Source organism: Phascolarctos cinereus, unplaced genomic scaffold (assembly GCF_003287225.1).
Source record: "Phascolarctos cinereus isolate Bilbo 61053 unplaced genomic scaffold, phaCin_HiC Scaffold_726;HRSCAF=1367, whole genome shotgun sequence".
NCBI classification, from domain to species: Eukaryota; Metazoa; Chordata; class Mammalia; order Diprotodontia; family Phascolarctidae; genus Phascolarctos; species Phascolarctos cinereus.
Genome location: NW_027556098.1, coordinates 243,757,044 through 243,779,551, shown reverse-complemented (window position 1 = coordinate 243,779,551; position 22,508 = coordinate 243,757,044). Strand labels below are relative to the sequence as shown.

At 37.5% G+C, this 22,508-nt stretch overlaps 1 protein-coding gene across 11 annotated transcripts in view; it reads right to left on the bottom strand.

Moving 5' to 3' along the window:
* Positions 1-1,777: 1,777 nt before the first annotated feature.
* Positions 1,778-22,508, bottom strand: part of LOC110203966 (uncharacterized) — a 66,050-nt gene continuing 45,319 nt past the window's right edge. For 7 of the 11 annotated variants that reach the window (XM_078147038.1, XM_078147039.1, XM_078147048.1 and 4 more), the window contains 7 exons: positions 16,293-16,358; positions 14,396-14,522; positions 6,975-7,053; positions 6,154-6,238; positions 4,548-4,604; positions 4,174-4,329; positions 1,778-2,418 (listed from right to left, as the gene is read on the bottom strand). In XM_078147038.1, coding sequence (XP_078003164.1) covers positions 2,275-2,418; positions 4,174-4,329; positions 4,548-4,604; positions 6,154-6,238; positions 6,975-7,053; positions 14,396-14,522; positions 16,293-16,358 — 714 coding nt within the window. In that variant the 3' untranslated portion in view covers positions 1,778-2,274. Of the gene's footprint in view, positions 2,419-2,593; positions 2,889-4,173; positions 4,330-4,547; positions 4,605-6,153; positions 6,239-6,974; positions 7,054-14,395; positions 14,523-16,292; positions 16,359-22,508 lie in introns of those variants that run through there. The other 4 variants (XM_078147043.1, XM_078147041.1, XM_078147044.1 and 1 more) reach the window with 4 other exon arrangements.

Genomic DNA, 22,508 nt, shown 5'->3' with positions numbered 1-22,508 from the left:
ATACGCATATGTGTATGTTGTTGTTCAGTTTCAGTTGTGTTTCAGTTGTGTCCTACTTCTCCGTGAACCAATTTGGGGCTTTCTGGGCAAAGATAATGGAGTGGTTTGCCAATTCCTTCTCTAGCTCATTTCATAGATGAGGAGATTGAGGCAAACAGGTTTAATTGACTTGTCCAGAAAGGCATAGTCAGTAAATGTCTAAGTAAGGTCACATTTGACCTCAGCTGCTCCTGATTCCAGGCCCATGCTCCATCCACATGGTTGTGTAAAATGCTTACAGTTCTAAGATGCAGAGGGTCACATTTTCAGAATGTTAACTACTCCCTAAAAAGTGAGGGATGGGATGGAGAGAGGAGGAAACAAACTCCCTTCGGATCAGGTGAGCTGTACAAGTAGCACAAATAGTCTCAGAGATCAACATAATCAAATGGGCCTCTTTCCTTTGCTGCCTGCTCCCCTACTAATGCTCTGAAAGGATAATCAAGGAAGGACGCATGGCCTAGAAAGAAAGCAAGACCTGCAGTACTCTGACAGGGTCGGGGACATCTCACTCACTGGCCCTTCTCATTCTCTGCCGGCATCCGCTGTGAGTAGTCCCCACTTAGCCTAGAACTTTGGCTATTGCAAATGAAGGGCAGAAGCAGGAAGTCTGCAGGCAATCTGCTTTAAAGCCCTCCCCCTACCCGTTAGACTTTACACCTGGTCTTTCTTCACACTTCCACTGAAATTAGTCTAAAGGTTTCTCACGCTCAGCCCCAGGAGGCCTCGGTTTGCCAGGCAATCCCTGGCAAACCACCCAGATCCACAGCGTAGAGCTGTGCTCGACATTCCCCGGAAAAGCAACCCCCAGGTTCTCAGCCTACTGGGCTCACTTGCTGCTTGCGACCAAGATGCCCTGTGCGGGTCAGTGCACGAGCCCCCTGGGAGGCCCTGGGCTTATAGCAGGCTGGTGCTGGAGGACTGCAGGGAGATGGAATCCCTTCTGCCTCAGCCTCCTACACTGCGAGGGGCAAAGGCGCAGGAGGGGCTGGCACTGCCGCCTTCGCCTCTGCCGCTGGAGGCGGTCCCCCCTTAGGCGGGGGAGCCAGCAAGGGCTGGAGCAGCTGCGGCTAGCCTGACTTGCTGCGTGCGCGGGCCAGGCGCTACTCCAGTCTGGGGCCCCGAAGGTGACTTTTTTCAGCTGCGTCATCAGTTCCTGAGTCATATCATTTTGGTCTGTTCTGAATATAGATTATCTGAGATAGGTTTTCTCTGAGGAATCTTGTGGCTGCATCCCTACAATGTGGGTAAGATGGCTCACCCTCTTTCCCAGATTGAATTCATTGTTTTGGGGATGTATTCTTCGACTCTCTCATTACTAAACATGTTATAATTACATCATGACTATTGTGTGTAAAGGATGTGGTTAGTGCATCTTCTTTTGAATATTCCTATGCTTTTTGTGTCATTGAACCACTCATGATTTAGCAAGGCTATCAAGGCTCCATTTAGGTCTGTGGGTTTGCTTGTGTTCCCAGTATTACAACTTTTTTTCTGTTATTGTATGAGAAAGATGTGTTTCATGTTCCTTTTCCCCTCTTTATTTTGCACATCTCTATTCCCTTGTTTTTTGTTAAGGGGCCATGAGGTGTTCCTAATTATTGTTTTAATTTCCTCTTCATTGGTGGTGAATTCACCCCTTTTCATTTTTGATTCTGGTAATTGGCTTTTCTCCTTTTTGTAAAAATTAAACTAACCAAAGGTTTATGTATTTTTTTTTCATACAACCAGCTCTTAGTTGTATTAGTTCAATAGTTTTCTTAATTTCAACTTTATTAATCTCTCCTCTGGTTTTCAGTGTTTCTAATTTGGTATTCTGCTATCCACTTCCATTTATGGGAGAGTTCATGTCATTCACAGTTATGATTACTATCAGTGTCTTTCTCTCCATCCCATTCCCTGCCCCTTTATGCTTTTCTTTCTCGTTTCTCCCTTTCCCTCTTCACCAGAGTTTTGCTTTTGACCACCGCCTCCCTCGATCTGCCCCCCCTTCTATCAGCTCCCTCCCTTTTCTTTCCTTTTTCCTTTACTACTTCTTCCGTCCCTTCCATCCCCCCTCCCTTTTCTTTCCCCTCCTACTGCATATTAGACAAGTTAGATTTCTAAACCTATGTTATTCCCTTCTTGAGTCAAATTTGATGACAGTAAGGTTCAAACAATGCTCATCTCCCTCTCTTCTTTCCCTCCACTGTAACAGGTCTTTGTGCCGCTTCATGTGATGTAATGAGAATAGTTCTAATAGATGGGCTTCTCTCTTATGCCCGTCCTCATTAGGACTCTTTTTGCATTTCTTCTTTCCAGTTCTGCCTCGAGCCGTTGGAGTTTTTTTATCTTCTTAAGGAGAATCTTTTTTTCCTTTCGATTTTGGTTGTCAAAGCTCTGGAAAGAAAATGGAGCTATTTTCAATTTGAGTCAGATGTAGTCTCTCCAATTTCACACATCAAATATAAAAATGAAACTTCCTTAGCATCATATTTGGATGACGTCAGCTTTTCCATCAGGAAAAAATATTCTAGATAGGAACCGATCTGGGAACTATTGAGAAAAAACGATATGCAGCAATAATGATAGTTTATTGGAAAGATTAATTACCAAGAGAAGAGACTGTGTACATGGAGATAGACTTGCTCATTTATGGCATGGGAAGAATCTCATGTTTAGAAAGCAACAGGATTAAAATGATTAAGGAAAGCACTAATTCCTTCTCTTCAAAAGAATTGGTTTCTGCAATTAACCATTAATAAGAAGGAAGTCAGCTGTTTGAAAAGACCTACTTACCTTTTGAGTTAAATAAGTGCTATTAAAATTCAAGGTGGAGAGGAAAGAATTGGGACGTGCTCCTGGCTTTCCTAAGAGTTAAATGATAATAGGTAGAAAGAGTTTACCTGCCATATACAAAGGCAAAGTCATAAGACTTAGTCATGAAGCCCCATGTAACAACCAGCTTGTCCTTTCTGTATGTTCAGTCACATGCTGAATAAATGGCTCAAAAGAAAATTTCCCAAATAAGCAACTCTTTTTGGAGGGCAGTTTCAGTAGCAAGGAGGAATGACATTTTCTCTGGAATTCCTTAAGTACAGCCTTTCCATTTTGACAAAATCCATCTCAGGAACCAAACTACGGCAGCTTTGGAAATCATAGGAAAAGGAAGCAGGGCCATATTGTCCTTCTAGCCAATATTTTCAGTTTAGTTGATACCCGCCCCAAATGTGCCCAATTTGAAAGAAGAATAACAATATCCTCAGAGTGTCCCTCCAACTGGTCTTTACAGGGATAAGAACTCCTCTCTTGATCATTTCCCACCCACCAATTTCACTGGGCTCCATTTGTCAGCAACAGGGCAGGTAAAGGACTAGCTATGTATAGGTGTGCAAAGGGAAGATAGATGAAGTTTTCTATTTTTACAGTTCTCTAAATAGCTAAATGAAGAATTCTCCAAATTACAAAAAGATGGTGAGGGCTCCTTATATAGTCACTTAAACTTGTAAATATAATTTCTCATTCATCAATTATGTTTTCTAAAGGCAGGAACCCAATGCTAATTGCTTTGAAAAAATCTAAAAGCCATTTCAATTTTTAATCTGAAAATAGTAACATTTGACTTTAATTGGTGAGATCAACATATGTCGGAGATTGAGGACTGCCTAGGACTTTAGAGGCTATCTAGCCTAAGAAAGAACAGTTCTGAAAGCATTCAGTCAGAATATCTACACTCAAGTTCTGAAAATTGCTGGTTTCAGTCACACTGAAGCTCCGAGTGCTGGTCTTTTTTTTTTTCCTGCCTTGTTATGGTGTGGTAAAAACAATAGCATCATGAACCAACAATTCTCATCATGAGGTAAAAATTAGGATTAGGCATTGATAGCTCATTTTAAAGATCACAGAAAAACTCCTTAAATTTTGATGACTTCAAAAGAAATGGAATTATGGGATTTTCCATGATTAATTGTTGGAAAAGTCCTACTGACTTTGGAGGGGTTTAGGAAGGGAGGAGATTAAGAGGCTCTGGGAAGTTGGGCATTGCTATACTGGGGTTATCTTTTTTATTTTCCATTTACCAGTCTTGTAACAGAAATTGTTAGAAGCCTCTTTTACTTAGATGGTATGAACTAGAAAGACCTTATAGAAGCTTACCTTTAGGACTCTCTTTGTATGTGTAAGCAGGAGCCAGCCATCGAAGTGTACACGACTGGAATAATAATCCATCCCAGTGAAGCAGAGCCAATTACTCACGTCCTCCTCTGTCCAGTCTGAGATGGTTGGGTTCCTGTGATGGTACGTTTCTGGAAACTGCCAAGTCAAGGGAGGGAAACTGTGTACTTAGATGCTCATCATGGTATAAAGTCTTAGAACCTTATAATATAGCTGGATGTGATCCTTATGAGAACATATTAAGGACCTTAATTTTTTTTTATGAATTCCTTCATATTTATTCACTCAATTTTTTTTTCAGCCTAGAAGCTTCCAAGAATATACTTCTGTTTTGCCATTTCAGTTGTCAAACTTACTCTTTCCATGGTACGGCGCGATATTTCCCCTTGAGTTGATGGAAAATTTCCTTGATCCTGCCAATACAAGAAGGTGAGAATATAATCCTAGAATGTTATACAATCTGGAAATTCTAGAACATCAGGGCCAGAATAGACCATGAAGTTTTTAAGCCATATTTCTGATAGACCATAGTTTTGCTTCCAGCCCCACATTTCACAGTACTTTTTCATTTTTCTCCAGGACAAGTCTAGAGACATTTCTATACACACACACACACAAACACACATGTGTGTATGGGCTGCCAAAGGGGAATTTGGAAATACTTGAAAAACAGAGGCATTCTCATTATACTTCTTACAGTCTTCACTTCCTATTATTTCTTACCAAAAAAACTGCTTCTTTCTGTCTCTTGTACAAGGAACACTAACTTCTGCTATCATGGAAGAATCATGGTAGCATTTCAACGTCCCTCTTGATAAAGCAGGCAATGTTCTGCCCTTCTCTTGGGGAACTGAAATCTAGCTAGCCTACTGACTGGATGTAATGGCTTTTCAAAGGGCAGAGTTGAATCACTGGGCTGTTGCCTCAATCTTGGAACACTGAAAAAGAGTGGTGGCAAAGAATTGGAAATTGAGGGAATGCCCATCAATTGGGGAATGACTGAACAAGTTGTGGTATATGAATGTAATGGAACACTATTGTGCTATAAGAAATGATGAACAGTGGGCTTCAGAAACACCTGGAAAGAATTGTATGGACTGATGCTGAGTGAAGTGAGCAGAACCAGGAGAATGTTGTACGCGGTAACAGCCACGTTGTACAATGACTAACGTTGATAGACTTAGCCCTTATCAGCAATCCAAGGATCTAAGACATCTCCAAAGATTTCATGATGGAAAATGCTCTCCACATCCAAAGAAAGAACTATGAAATTTGAATGCAGATCAAAGCATACTATTTGCCATTTTTTTCTTCTGTTTTGTTTTATTTCTTCTTTCTGATGGTTCCTCCTATTGGTTCTAATTCTTCCTTTTAACATCACTAATGTGAAAATAGGTTTAATAGGAATGTATATGTATAGTCTACATCAGATTATGAGTTGTCTTGGGAAGGAAGGGAAGGGAGAGGGAGAAAAATTTAAAACTCAAAAGCTTATGGAAGTGATTGTTGATAAATCAAAATAAATAAAAAAAGAAAAAGAGTAAGAAAAGTTACACAATCCAAAAGCTGCCAAAGGTCTCTCTCTCTCTCTCGCTCTCTGTCTCTCTCTCTCTCTCTCTCTCTCTCTCTCTCTCTCTCTCACAGTCTCTTACTTTATTTTTACCAAGAAAGGGTCCTGAGGATCTTTATGAGCCAGGGATGGGAATTCAAATTTGGTTAATTTGTTGTCCCTCTAGTATTCTCCTCTTCACTCTTTAAGTAATTGAATTGTTTCACTGCTGTCTTGCTCTCACTCACTGGTAATTAGGACACATAAGTCAAACCACCAACCCACCAGATAGCCTTGTATGCCTATTTTACTTCCTCCCAATCCAAGTTACAAAAAGACTCAACATATGGTGATTAGAATGGGAAAACAGACATACTCAAGGCTACAAGACAGTCACCAAGATAAAAGCTTACCTTCTGTTGATCTTTTCTCTCTTTTGGTCCCTTTTTGAATTTTTTCCTGAGGGTTCTGAAATCCACGTTGAAGAAAGAGCACCCACTTTAATAAACAATTAAGTATACAGGGTAGAAATATAGTGAGAATATATCATTGAACCAAATAACTTTATGTGCTGTAAGTCCTGTATGTCCCACAAGATAGGGAAGCCTGTACATTAAAAATGTGTGTGTGTGTGTGTGTGTGTGTCTGTGTGTGTGTGTCTGTGTATGTACATGCACGTATTTGTGAGTAATTTGAAGGAGTTCTTACTTTTTGGACATCAGAAGATTCCTTCTCCCCTAGAGTGAATTCTTAGATATTAATCCTGCAGCTGGATAGCACTCTAAAATGTCCCAATCCTTTTTTGACGATTCAGTCCAAACACCATCCCAGGAGTGTGTCTACTTGCCTTTATTCTATGACTTGCCAGTAAGTCATATAGTAAGACCATAGTTTGAGATGTTGAATGTTATTCTAGACCTATTCCCTGATATATGAGATGTAGAAATTGAGTTCAGGAGAGGATCAAATCCTCTTGACTATGGGCAAACTGGTAAAAGTGGGAAAGCAAGGATTTGAACCCAGGTCCTCTGCCCATATGCAGAACTCTTTCTACTACTCCGTGACCTAGCTGAGGATAATTGGAGTACAACAGAATCTTTGGACATGGATAAAAGGGCTCTAAGAAAAAGAGAGAAGAAAAGATGGTAGCTAACAGTTAAAACTAAGCAGGGACAAACCAGTTTCTTCAGTTCTTTTTGTTGTTGTTGTTATCAGTCTACAAAACAGGTCTCACCGAAAACACCTGGGAATCCATGATGCAGACCTTGTCTCTGGTGATGCTTCCAAAGTTTCAATGTTCTCACTCCTATTGTCTAGAAATACGAAGAATTCAGTGAATAAGACTCTGAAAATTACCCCATTTATTAGCAAAGGATAACAGCAACCTATCCTTGAGTTGTCAATAGTAGAAACTCATGTTTATAGTAGTAGCATGTATGGTGTAGTATCAAGAGCACTGAATTAGGAGCCCCAGGAGCCCTGGAGTCTCCACTCCATGTGGCTGTATAATAAATCTTTCTGCATATTATTCCTTTCACTTCCAAAATGACAGCAGGTTTGAGCAAGATGTCCTCCCAAGTTCCTTCTAGTACTAGCCCTCTGATCTCTTTCAAGGAAATATTTGCCACACCAAGATAAAATCAAAATGCATACACGATTTAGATGTAAAGACTGAGACTATAAACAAACTAGAAGAGCAAGGAACAGTTTACCTTTCAGATCTATGGAAAAGGGAAGAATTTATAACCAAACAAGAGGTACAGAACATTATGAAATGCAAAATGGACAATTTTGATAACATTAAATTGAAAAGTTTTTGCACAAATAAAGCCAATGCATCCAAGATTAGGACGGAAGCAGAAAACTGGAAAAGAATTTTTACAACAAATGTCTATGATAAAGGACTCATTTCTAAAATGTATAGAGAACTAAGTCAAGTTGATATGAATATAAGTCATTTCCCAGTTGATAAATGGTCAAAGGATATGAACAGGCAATTCTCAGAGCAAGAAACTAAAGCTATCTATAGCCATATGAAAAAATGTCCTAAGTCACTATTGATGAGCCAAATATAAATCAAAACAACTCTGAGGTACCTACCACATCACACCTATCAGATTGGCTGATATGACAAAACAGGAACATGATAATGTTAGAGAAGATGTGGGAAAATTGGAACACTAATGTATTGTTGGTGGAGTTGTGAACTGATCCAACCATTTTGGAGAGCAATTTGGAACTATGCCCAAAGTGCTATAAAATTGTGCATACTCTTTGACCCAGCAATCCCATTTCTAGGTCTGTATCCCAAAGAGATCATAAAAACAGGAAAAGGACCCACATGTACAAAAATGTTTATAGCAGTTCTTTCTGTGGTAGCAAAGAATTGGAAATTGTGGGGCTGCCCATCAGTTGGGGAATGGCTGAACAAGTTGTGGTATATGAATATAACGGAATACCACTGTGCTATAAGAAATGATGAGTAGGTAGACTTCAAAAAAACTTGGAAAGACGTGAACTGATGCAGAGTGAAATGAGCAGAACCGGGAGAACATCTTACACAGTAACAGTCATATTATGGGATGACTAACTTTGATAGACTTGGCTCTTCACAGCCCTGTAAGAATCTAAGGCAACTCCAAAAGATTCATGATGGAAACTGCTATCCACACCCAGAGAAAGAAATATGGAGTCTGAATGCAAATGGAAGCATACTATTTGCATTCCTTTTCTTTTGTTTTGTTTTATTGCTTCATTCTTGTGGTTGCTCCCATTAGTTCTAATTGTTCTTTACATCATGCTTAACATGAATGTACATGTAGAGCCTATATCATATTGTACGCCATCTTGGGGGCAGCGGGAAGGAGTGGGAGAGGGAGAAAAATTAAAACTCAAAACCTTATGGAAGCGATTGTTGAAAACTAAAAAGAAATAAAGTAAAAAAAAAAAAAAGAAATATTTGCCCCCTACTCTTCCCAATAATAGAGGATCGAGGAAAACTAAACACTGATTAGTCTATAAAAGTAATTCTATCAGCCCAAGCCCACCTAACTTAATAAGGTTCTGTTTGTGGTACTTTCCATAAGTAGCATGAATCAAGGCCAAACAAAGGGAATAATGACTGACATTTAGATAATTCCTTATCCACATGCATGCTTTCTTCTAGGCTTAGGCTAACAAGCCTATATTAACTTGCAAAGTCTTAGGCTTCCTGATAAAAAGCAAGGATGCAGGTAAACAGGATCACACAGGATAGAAACTTCATTTTAGAGTTGGGAAAGTTGTCTGTCAAATAGCTAGAATGGGTATTCTACATCTCTTTCTTCATTTGATATACTAACAATTATGTGTCTTAAATGAAGTTGGCTTAATATCATTCAAATTAAAAATATTCTTCTCTAGAGCTATGCCTGGAAAGATTGAGTCCGAAAATAGAACAGGTATATCTTAAGAGGAGAGCTGCTAGGGTAGAACCAAGATGGTGGAATAGCTGGGAGAAATACAGAAAAGCTTCTAACCTAACTCCTTAGAAAGCTGCAGAAAGCACCACAGACTTACTCTTGGTCAGAAAATCCAAGACCAAGTTAGTACAGGGAGACAGAGATACCTGCTGATATTCAGTGTGGGGTATAGCCAGGGGAGCATACCATATTGAATGCATTCAGGGTCAAAGGAATCTGGGTCAATAATAGAGCCCAGATCTATACATGTGGGCCCCTGCCATTTTGCAGAATGTGGAAACTCTAGCTGGGAGCTCCCTCACTGATTCTTGAGTTCTAGGTCACAGAGGCACGGGTGACTGATGTCATCCGATGCCATGTGTGGCATTCCTAGGTGTTTTTTGTGTGCAGACCCTTGGCTACATATTGACCAAGCAGGAAGTTCAGAAGCAAGCAGTAGCTTTTGGGCTCTGACCCTAGGAGTTTAATGGTGTCTCAGTTTCTGCCTACAATACAATCTGAGGTTGGTAATAGAATAACTAGACCAAGGGGTTAGAACACATAGGGAGTGTTCTGAGTGGCAAGTCCAGCAATAGTCTACTGGAACACTAAAGAGGAACAAGCATGCAGGCATGTGGCACACACCCAAACTCAGGTCAGGAACTTGTAGAAGGCAGACTAGAAGGTCAATGTTCATACCTTGTCCTGAGTCAGGGAGGTATGAGTCCTGAAAGTTTACAGCTTTCCAGCCTGAGCTCTTCCTAAGATCCATGAATATCACAAAACTCAATACCCCAAGAAAATAGAAAAAAAAGATTCAAGAGGCCAAAAGTTTGGGCCAGACATTGCACCCAAAAGTGCACACAGTATGGCTCCAATATATTATTTGAAATCAGAATAGAAGAGTGTAAGTCTGGATGAATGCCACTCTAAAGGTATATTATAGTGACAGGAACTCAGAAAAAAAAAAAGGACTGCAAAATATCTATAAAGATTCAAAGAAAAATATAACTTGGGCACCATGTCAAATAGATTTCTGGAATAAATGACACTAGAGTTTTTTTTTCTTTTTGAAAACAGAGAATCACTTTAAAAATTGTCAATGTGTTGGAGGAAAAAATGAGAAAAGAGGAGAGCTATGAAAGAAAGATTGAGAAAAAGAATGAAAAAGCTTGGATCAAAAGGTATACAATGCTCTGCAAGAAACCAATGTCATGAAAACTAGAATGGCCTAAAGTGAAGTACCTGGGTCCATGAGACAATTAAACAGCAAAGTTCAAAGATACAGAAGAAAACAGGATGTATCTCCATAGAGTAAAAAGCCCTGATCTGAAAAACAGGTTGTAGAGAGATTATTTAAGAATCACTGGACTACCAGAAAACCATGAACAACAAGAAGAAAAAGAACCTTGACATTTCAAGCAATTAAACAATTGCTTAGATCTCTCAGAACCTGAAGTGAAAATAGAAAGAATTCACTTGTCAACACCTTGAAAGTCAGCAAAAACATGGAAATTCCTAGGAACATTTTAGCCAATATTCAGAGCCCATAGGTTAAAAACAAATGAGGCTGCACATAGCCTCAAAGGGAAAATTCAAATAAGAAAATGCAGCAATCAGGCTCACATGTGATTTAGCAGCTTGCTCTATAAAAGAGTAAAGTGCTTAGAACGCTCTAGTATAGAAGGTAAAGTAGTAGGCTTATAGTGAAGAATAACTTATTCAGCAAAACTGAGTATAACTGAGTCCCGAAAAGGGAAAGCAGGGATCTTTAATGAAATAGAGGACTTCTCATCACACCCAATGAAAAGACCAGGGGTACAAAGAAATTCTTAAGTGCAAACTCAGGAGAGTCAGGACATAGATAAAAAAGTACACATGAAAAGTAATATGCAAAAATGGTCTAAATACATAATCAGAGAAACATAAATAAAAAAACTCTAAAGTTCCATGTCATATCCACCAGACTGGCACAGCTGACAAGAAATAACTGCGAAATACTGGAGGACGTCTGGAAAAACATCTATCTTAAAGCACAGTTGTTAGGCTAGAACTGGTGTGCCACTGTGGGAAGTAATTTGGAATGAAGCCCCAAACTTTTGAGTGACTTAGCAACTTTGATCAACACAGTGATCAGCCATAATTCTAGAGGTCTCATGATGGAACATGCTTCAGGATAAGAAGAGTCAATCGATATAGACTGAGATTGATATAGATTGAGTCATAATTTTCTTTGGTCATGGTGTAAGGAGGAATTTGTTTAGATTGACAATACACGTTTGTAACAGGGATTTGGTTTTTCTTTCTGTATGAACAGAATTAAGGAAGGATGTGGTGTTGACAGATTTCCATTTCCATTAAATAAACACACATATAAATGTATGTGTGTGTATTTTATGGGTATGTATATATGTGTATATATATATTTATACACACACACACACACATATATGTGTGTATATTTATTTAATAGAAATGGAGATTTGTCTTGGATGTAAATATAGTTGCAAGGAGCTCCTGTAAGTAGCTGGGATGTGGTGGGACAAAGAGAAGACAGATTTGTATTTCCACTACACACACACACACACACACACACACACACCCTGCATACATACATGTATGTGTGGTCTATATTTATTTACTGGAAGTGGAGATCTGTCTTCTCTCTATCCCACCACACCTCAGCTGCTTACAGCCATGCCTAATAATTAAGAAATTACAAATCATCAAGATGAATAATGTTAAAAAAAAAAACAACCTTAGTCCCACAATTCATAAACACATTTTTTAACAATGTTAGAAACATCTTTGAGCTTGGCACATTTATAGTATCCACAAAGCTCATCCCATAGAAATGAATGACAAATGTGCAAACATTTCCATGGGTTTCTTTCTTTGAAAAATGTATTTACACATATACATTTTATGAAAACTACATCCTTTAGGAGTCCCAACTTTTTTTTTTTTTGGCGAGGCAATTGGAGTTACGTGACTTGCCCAGAGTCACACAGCTAGTGAGTATCATGTGTTTGAGTCCAGATTTAAACTCAGGTCCTCCTGACTCCAAGGCTGGAGCTCTATCCACTGCGACATCTAGCTGCCCTAGGAGTCCAACCTTAATTACGCTACTCATCACTTACCTTTTCAAAGAGCAGAGAGGATATTAAAACAATTGACAAATGCTAATTTAAGGAGAAACCCAAGTCTAAACTTGTTAGTTTTCTCTTAACTGATGAGGACAAACTTACACAAACAAAAATCATACTTTGAAAATTGGGGTAAAATAAAAAATGAATTCTCCAAATGATGGAAAATTGGGAGAATTCTAGATTTCTGTTGTTGGATTAAAAAAAAATCAGTATATATCATTATCATTGAAACTTACTACATTTCATTTTCTTAGGTGCCCAGCATTGTTCTGTCCTGTAGAAACTGTTTTACTCTGTTAAAAACCACATACCAGTTTATATATAGAAGCCTGTAGCCTGAATAACTCAGGTTATTTTTGTTTGGGCTTTGCAAATTGAATCATGTTTACTGAAAATCCTATCTGCAAGAAATTTAGAAATTTTAGAGTCATTTTACAAGTTGTTCCTTATAGTTGGTTTGAAACTCCCTGACTCTGTCCTTGGACAAGACCTCTTCCACATTTTTATTAATATTTTGAATGCAGACAGAAAGAATGCACCTCAGAGTTAGTGACCTAAAACAGAGACCACTAACACACTGAATAACAGAACTGTGAGGCAAGAACATCGCAACAAGCTGGAATGAAAGTGATTAAAGGTGCGAGGCCAGGATGGAGAAGATCATGAATATGATGAAAGAAAGTGGAAGATGGGAAACCAGTTGTTTGCAAATATCTGGAAAGTATCTTGGTGGACTAGAGAGAAGGTGCTTTTTATGTATCTCTCCAGAGGATGAAACTAGGAGAGATGAGTAAGTGGTATGGAGAACATATTGTTCTGTTTTTCTCATTTTGAACAGAAATTGGCCTAAAATTTAGAGTCTTTCAGTAATAGAATGGGTGATTTTATGAGGCAATGGGGTCCTCAATAGGACTGTCCACTAAAGAACACTCTCCTAGAGGCAATGGGAAAGAGATTTTTGTATTTGTCAGGAGGTGATCATAGGATGCTTTGAAGATCTCTCCAATGCGGAGATTTGATGTAGCCAAGGACAGGAAAACTATAGAAAAGTGTGATAAGCAAAGAGTCTCATGTTATCATGGAAAGAGGAGAAAGCATCATGGACCATATGCATATATATGTATGTATGTGTATATGTGTGTGTGTGTATATATATATATATATATATATATATATATATATATATGTATATGTATATACACAAAAGTGTGATAAGCAATGAGTCTCATGTTATCATGGAAAGAGGAGAAAACATCAGGGAGCATATATATACACACACATATAGATAGATAGATAGATAGATAGATGGATATACACACACACATATATGTATATATGTATACACACACATATATATACATATACATAAAAATTTACGTAATTAAAAAAAGCATGTTTTGGCTCCAACTACCTAACTCCTTTCAAATGATTCCCTATGTTCTGATGGTCTTATATGGGTGAAAGTACAGTTCCATAGTCTTAATATCTTATTAAATCCTTGACTAAATTTTATCTTTGAGCTTAATATTTGACTCTTCTAGGGACCTATTCATTTCTCCTGCTTTCTCTCAGCAGATAAAAAAGAAAAAAAAGATAGATGAAGATAAGAAAGAGAAATAGGAAGAGGAACATGAAGGAAGAAAGGAGGAAAAGAAAGGAAAAGTGAAAGGAGAAGAAAAGAAAGAACCATTTCTCTAAGGTAAAAAATTAATAAAATGTACTTATAAGAGATTAATAACAAAAAAGCTTCCTTAAAGAAGACCTTTATTTATTTGTTAGTTTGAAAATCACTGTAGGATCTGAAGGGAGTAACTAAAAAAAAAAGGATTTCCTTCAATAAATTTCATATCAGTTATACTATTTTCAACAACTGGTCATTAAAATTGTTGGTGAATGTATATTTACCCATTGCTAGACATAATCCACATAAATGTTCATTCTAAATTTACTCTGTCATCAGTTCTAATGTCTCTGATATCTCTGTTTTATACCCTTAAGCTGCTCTTGAGGAACCCAAGTATTCCTGAATCTCCATATCACCTGAGTCCATGATCATCCAGTCTTACCAGATTTATTGGAGTCTTCTGTTTCTAAAATTATTATGGGTGGATCTTCTAGGTTTTTGTTCAGCAGGAATCCTGATATTTCTTTGGTTTTTTCCTTTTCTCTTATTTTTTGTTCCACTTCTGGTACCTAAAATTTAAAAAAAAAAGAAACCAGTTTGTTCCTTCCTTTTCCAATTATTCCAATTTATCTTTTTCTACTCCCTTTTAGAACTTAGAATCTTGAGTCTGCAATTTACCACTCATCTCTGTACTCTGCTCCTCAATGACCACCATATTACAATTCAGTCAGTCAAGATTTATTTACATGCAAGTTGTCTCTGTAGCTCCTATGAGCTTGAGAAAACTTCAAAGACATGGTAACTCTGCCTTTCAGGAATATATAACCCAATCATGAAGAGATGAACACAAACAATTTAAAGAAAACATTATAATTCTCTTAGAATTGTGTACATTTACAAATAGGAATGCACATGACTACATGGCTTCTAGCTAGGAGGATATAGCAGGGAGTCTTCCTGGAGACACTGAAATTACCCTTGAATGAAGGACCAGATTTGCAGAAGGAGAAAGGAGAGTTCTGGAATTCCAGGGGGGAGAGCTGTATGTGTAGATGTGACAGTGAGACAGTGACAGGGGATCTTTGGAAAAAGTGAGTAAGAGAGAGTGATGGCAGCGTTTGGTACGCAGAGTAGCATCATGGTAAGTACCTTTTGGGGACAGTCTGTGGCAGGCCCAGAATCGTTATTTTGTTTCCCTAGACAAAGAGGATGCATGACCAGTTTTAATCAGAGGACTTGGTGGTCACAGAACAATTTCTGGTGTGTCAGTTCTCTTTGAGAAATCTGAGAGAATTACCAGAAAGCTTGGCTATGAGGAGATGTTCCCACTTTCCAAAGGAGGCATGTTATTTTCAGTTCTAAAAATTGAAAGCATCATAAATTTCTGAAAAATATCATGAAATGGATGGCTAGTGAACTCACCAAGAAGGAAAGCCATGATCACCAAGTACTAACATGAGTTCTCTGAACATATCATATCCAAAACCTCAAAATCATCATTCCTAGCCTCATATAGTTACCACTTTTTCTCCTTCCTTAATACTTTCATTTATACCATGAACTCCCTGGTGCAAACTTTCATGGCTGTTAATGTTTCAGTTTTCATGCTCTTCATATCTTGCCACTTGTGACTTCATTAGGTCTAGTTTTTGCAACATAAGGACTCCCAATTCATTCAACTACATTCATCCATTTTTGTACATGGCATACCTCTGAAAGTCCACCTCAAGGCCTCCACCTGTTACCTTTCTCCCATCTGAGATACTTTTTCTCCCAATACGAATTCCATACATGAGTTAAAAAAAAAAGCTTTACACGATGAATTATTTTGATAATTATCATCCAATTTTGTTGTCTCCAATGAGGAATTCAAAATGAATACTAAATAAACTAGCTATGTGGCCTTTGGTATGCAATAAACTGAGTCACAATAGGAATCCATGTCTAGAAAAGTAGATACCTTAGTCCTGGGAATTGGAATAGATGATTTCTAAAGTGATTTCTACCTCTGAAATTTTCAGTTCTATGTGGTCAGGTCACTTCATGACCTAGGAAAGTAGCCTTGGTAAACAAAATAGTAGTACCAAAGAGTGAAGGAGATTCTTTGTCCTTAAGTTTAGTGGTGGAAAAGCACTGGGCACCATATATCTCCCATGCAATTATGGGATCTTGACAAAGCTAGATATGCTTACTCAACTGATGGGAGTCAATTTACCTAGACCTTGATTTTTGGCAGCACACCTTAGAATCAAAAGTGAATACCTATTCTAAAGCTACTTGAAAAGAATAAGTAATGATATTAAAACATAAATAATGTTTTCCTTCTCAGGAATGTTTACCTTTTCAGAAGTGTTTGTGTATTCCCTTGCATTCAATTCGTTCTTCTCCTTGTCATCATTGATTTCCTGTAGAAAAGAAACATTTTTGAAAGAGAGAAATGAAATATATTTCTAAAGAAAATTAAAGCCAAATTGCTGACATCAGTAAGCTGACTACTCTAAACTTTTGTTCTGATGATGGGTTTTTTTTTTTAAATTTTTGTGCAGGAAAGATTTCTGAAGAGATAATAGTGTTGTCCTTAATACCCCTTCCAAAGCAGAACCTGTGAAAGTGCAATATGGACTTTGAACCGACTTCCAAAGAGTGCAGTCCAAGCAAGAAAGAGTCACTGGTGCAAAAGTTTTTAGGCTGCCTACTTTGTAGAGGATAAACATTATAAGGAACACAGGAGTCAGTGCCAGCTAGTCCAAATTGACAAGCACAAATGACACATGAGCAGGAATTTTTCTTTAAGCTCTGCAATTCAATGCAGATAATGTAACAAACTTTCAAGAGCAAGAATGACCCAAAGAGGAGATGCAAGAAGAGACTCCTTTCCCTGACTCTTTTGCAGGTGAGTGATGTACAAGGAGTTGGAGTTTTGCCTATAATTTCAAGCTTTTTCCCAATGATTGACTGTTTTGGCTAATGAATTATACATATAATTATATAATAATTCTTTTTCTTTTTTTTCAGTGTTTCAAAATATTATTTCTTATTAAATGTGTATGTATCTCTGTGAGGGAGGAGGGATACTAGGAGATATAGTGACAACTTAAGAAATCTATCAATAAGAATCTTTAATTTTGAGAAAAAGCAATGCTATTTCAATAGTCCAAGCAAGAGGTGACAGGACTGTGAACCAGGATAAGAAGAGTTCCTGTGAGGAGAAAGAAAGGGATAAATGCCAGAGATATTACAGAGAAATAAGTGACATGATGATATATAAAATGAGGGACAAAGAAGGGTCAGGAATGACTCTGAGCTCAGAGAACTGGGTGACTGAACTGAAGGTAGTGCCTTCAACTGAAGTAGCAAAGTTGAGTGGAGAGAGAGGTTTTAAGCAAAGAGAATTTGGATGTGTTGAGGATGAGATGCATATTGAGTAATTGATTGCTTGAATCTGGAGCTCAAGAGACCTCTTTTGGTTGGATGTTTTGACTTGGGAGTCTTCTGCAGAGAGATATTCATTCATCCAAAGGGAGCTGAGGAGATCAGCAGGAAAGAAGGTAGAGAGAGGGAAGACTACAGAGGTCAGATGGCTAAAAGACATTCAATCTTATTCAGTGGGAGCTGGAAGGTGATCTACCATAGGGAAATGAAAAGTGCACATCTCAATAGAAGAAGCACCAGGAGAAGGCAATGTCTTGAAAGGTGGGGGAGGAGGGAAACTACACAATGTCCAAAGTGGTAGAGAGTCAGGGAACTATGAGAAAGAGCCATAAGATTTGAGGATTTGGGGTAGAAATTTTGGAAAAATAATGGGAATACAAAGGGGCCCCATTAATTACTACATGGCAAACTCTGTCAGAAAGCAGTCCTCATCAAAATTCTTTGGTTGTAGTTAAAAAAGGAAATGAACAAAAAAAAGGTTGATGAGGGCAATAGGCTGGATAACCAAGACGTGAAAAACAAGAGAACACAGAAGTCCATCCTTAAAAAAAGATCAGTAGACAAATCCGTGGGAGGATTCCTGTTTTAGACAAATTGCAAAGTTGGTAGGCATTAAGGGGATTTCGAGTAACATCATGGATTTAACATGAATAAGTTCTGGGAAAATATCCAGCCTTAATATAAGAAAGGAATATGCAATCATCATGTAAAAATAAAAGAAAGTTCCTTTTGGTAGTATGGTTGTGGGAAAATTCACAACCAAATAAGGGAGAGAGGATATCACAAAGGGAAAAAAAAATACAGAAAATTTTAACTACATTACATCAGCAATTTTTTATGTGAACAGAATCAATACAGCTCACAAACGGAAAAAATATTAGGTGGGAAAAGTCTTCACATTTATTCTCTTTGTTACCCAACCTCTTAGTCAAGACATACCAAAAAATTAATACAAATTGATAAGACTTTAGTTTTTAACATTATCCTTCTCTCATTCAGAGGATAAGTACCCAATAACAATACAAATGAATGATTAGCCAAATAAGAATTAAAGACCATCAATAGCCCTGTGAAAAAGTACACTACCTCAGGAATGGGAAGGGAATGCCAAATCAAACCAACTGGGTTTTCACTTCAAATCAAATTGGTAAGAATGATAACATATGAGAGCAGACATGTAGCGGGAGCTGTACGAAGACAGACTAACATTTTCTATATTATTGGAGTAGCTCAAATTTATCTAATAATTCTGGAGAAATGATTAGGAATTACTTAAGAAAGTTCATTATAATGATCATAGCATCTGAATCATTGATCACACTACTGCTTACATATACTCTAAGTACCTCACACACAAGAAAAAGTTTGTAGACATAAAGCCATTATTTTCTGGGGAGTGGGGTAAGGGAACAAAATGGATCTCCATCAATCAGAGATTGACTGAACAAATAGTGGGATGTGAATATAAGGTGATATTACATTCATATGGTCAAGAAGCATTTATTAATCATTTGTCATGTGACAGTCACTGGGTTGATATCTAGGGACACAAAGAACGGCAAAAACATACTTCCCTGCTCTCAAGTAGTTCCTATACAATCAGAAAACATCACATCAAAAATTATACATAATATACATAGATATCTGGAGCATAAATGGAAAATAATCTCAGAAAAAGACATTAACCAGGCATGGGGTATAAACGGCAAAAGGTTATCACCAAAGGGCTCTTCCAGAAAGTAGAATTTGAGGCTTGAAAAAAAATTTTTTTTTACCATTTATTTATTTTTAGTTTTCAACATTCACTTTTATAAGATTTTGAGTTCTGAATTCTTTTTTCCCTTCCTCCCTGCCCCTCCCCGCAAGATAGCAAGCTATCTGATATAGGTTATACATATACAATCATATTAGACATATTTCCAAATTAGTCATGTAATGAAAGATCAGAACAAAAGGGAAAAACCACGAAAAAGAAAAACAACAACAAAAGTGAAAATAGTATGCTTTGATCTCTATTCAGACTCCATGGTTCTTTCTCTGGATGTGGATAGCATTTTCCATCCTGAATCTTTTGGAATTATTTTACATCACTGTATTGCTGCGAAGAGCCAAGGTTATCAAAGTTGTTCATCACACAAAGTTGCTGTTACTCTGTACAACATTCTCCTGGTTCAGCTCACTTAAGTCTTTCCAGGTTTTTCTGAAATCTGCATGCTCATCATTTATTTTAGCACAATAGTAGAATTTGAATCTTGGAGGATGTGAATGACAGGAGGTGGAGGTGAAGAGACAGAGAACATTCCAGGCAAAGGGAGCAGAGATTGAGAAAGCATGGAGTTGGGACATGGGGGATGGTATCTGAGGAAACGCAAGAAGCCCCTGGGTCTCTGAATCATAGAGTACTTAGAGAAAAGTAAAGCATAAGAATAGTGGAAAGATTGGAAAGTGGCTGGATGGTGAAGGACTTTAAGAGCCAAAGACAGGATTGTATATGTGATTCAGAATCCTCTGGATTTCATTGAATCAGGGAAGAGATATGGTTAGACCTATGTTTTCAGAAGACCACGTTGGTAGGCGAGGGTAAAATGGATTGGAGTGGAATGAGATATGAGGAAAGGATAGGCTTTTGTAATCATCTAGGGATGAGTTGAAGAGGCTCTGCATCAATGTAACTACTGAGTGGGTAGAGAAAAGGGGAGATTTTACACAGATTTAGAGATAGATATATAACTATACCCACATATATGTATATGTATACATTTATGTTTACATATATGTGTGTATAAGGATTTCAGCTTTGGGAATAACGATTTGGTAAAAATTGCTGGGGAAACTGGAAAGCAGTCTGGATGATATTTGGTATAGACCAATACGTTACACCATTTACAAATGGTCAAAGATCAAAATGGACACACGACTGAGTTATAAAGGGAGATAGCATAAGAAAATTAGAAGAACATGGAAGATATCACCTCATCAAACTTATGAATATGAGAAGAATTTATGAATAAACAAGAGAAAGAGGGCATTGTGGGATACAAAATGGCTAATTTTGATTAAATTAAAAAGGTTCTGTACAAATAAAACCAATATAGCCAAGGTTAGAAGGAAAGTAGAAAACTGGGAAACATTTTTACAGACAGTTTCTCACATAAATAAAGTCCTCATATCTCAAATAAACAGAAAACTTTGTCAAATTTGTAACAATATGTGTTGTTCCCTATTTGATAAATGGTCAAAGATATGAACAGGCAGATTTTTGATGAAGAAATCAAACCTATATACAGTTAGAGCAAATTAAAATAACTTTGAAGTATCATCTCACACCTCAGAAGAGGACAATGAGGAATGCTGGAGGGGATGTGGAAAAATTGGTTCACTAATACACTGTTGTTGAAACTGTGAACTAATCTGACCATTTTAAAGAGCATTCTGGAATTAAGCTCAAAGAGTTATAAAACTGTATATTCCCTTTGATCCAACATATTACTATTAGATCTCTTTCCCAGGATGATCAGGGAAAAAGGAAAAGAACTCATATGTCCTGAAATACTTATAGCAACTTTCTTTGTGGTGGCAAAGGATTAGAAATTGAGGGGATGCCCATCAATTGGGGAATGGCTACATTACTTGTGGTATAGGATTGTGATGGAATTCTACTATGCTCTAAGAAATGATGAGCTGGTTGATTTTTTAAAAACCATGAAAAAATTTGCATGAAATAATGAAGAGGAAAATGAACAGAATGAAGAGAATACTTTATACAGTAGCAGAAATCTTTTTTAAATAACAATTGTGAATGACTAAGTGATAATACTCAGATCAACTAGAAAGGAAGATGCTATCAGTCTCTGGAAAGAGAACTCATACATAGGTGTATGTTTAGTAAGGTTTTACTTATATGTATGTGTACAATGGTGGCCTTCTCTAGTGTGGGGTGGTGAGGAAAGGAGGCAGTTCAGAACTTAAAATGCAACCAAAAAATAAAATTAAATTTACAAAGAGAGAAAAGGAGATCTAGAAGAGAAATATTCTAAATGTAGAAATGACAAGGCTTGGTAAGAGATTGTATCAATGGAATGATGATTCATTGACCTCATGGGAGCTGATGTAATTACTAAGCAAGATATTATGGAGGGAGAAGAGAGAAGAGGACAAAGTCTTGTGGAGGGGCACTGCATAGATGTAGGTCCTATAAAAGGAGACTCAGAGGGACTGCAAAAATAAATAGAAGAAGATGCAGGTGGCACTAGTGTTACAGAAACCTGGTGAGAAAAGCCTGTCCAAAAGAATTGGATAATCAGTGGTGTCAAAGGTTACAGAGAGATCAGGAAGTAGAACTGAGATAATGCCTTTGGATTTGGAACAAAAGTCCTCATTGGTAACACTGGAGAGTATGATGTAGTGTTGTAGGAAATGATAATTTTAAAGAATGCAGAGCAGCTTAGAGAAACATTTATGAACTGATACAGAATGAGGTAAAGAGAATATTGGCTATGCCTAATTTAATGGGAATCAATACATCCCTGAAAGCTTGCCATTCTCTTCTTGTTTGTATTGGAAAATCCTAGCCCTATCCTAGAAAATGGCAAATGAAATACAGTTCCCTCCACTTGGCAGAAATATAGTGGACTACGGATGCAGACTGTTGCATATTCTGTCAGATACAGTTTTGTTGGCAGGTTTTGCTGGACTGTTTATTTTTGAAGTGTGTGTGTTTACATACACACACACACACACATACATGCACTTCAAAAACACACACATATATGTGTCTCTGTGTGTACCCACACATATATGTGTGCATGTGTGCATATGCATGTATCTTATATTATAGGGAACTGCTCAGTGGTGAAAGTGTGGGTGTGAATCTGAGAATGACTAGGTTGATATGCATAATATATCAATAAATTATATAAACCACTGCCCCCCCCCAAATAAATGATGTGAAGAGTGTCACAATGTTTACTAGTGTTTCAAATTGTTCAATCTAGGAAGAAATATTTGTCTTAAGTAATAGTCATTTTGGAAACAAAAGTGAATATATATTACTGTTGTGCCTTGGAAAGAATAACAGTATAATAGTGAAAAAAATAACTCTTTCCTAATTCAGAATTCCTAAG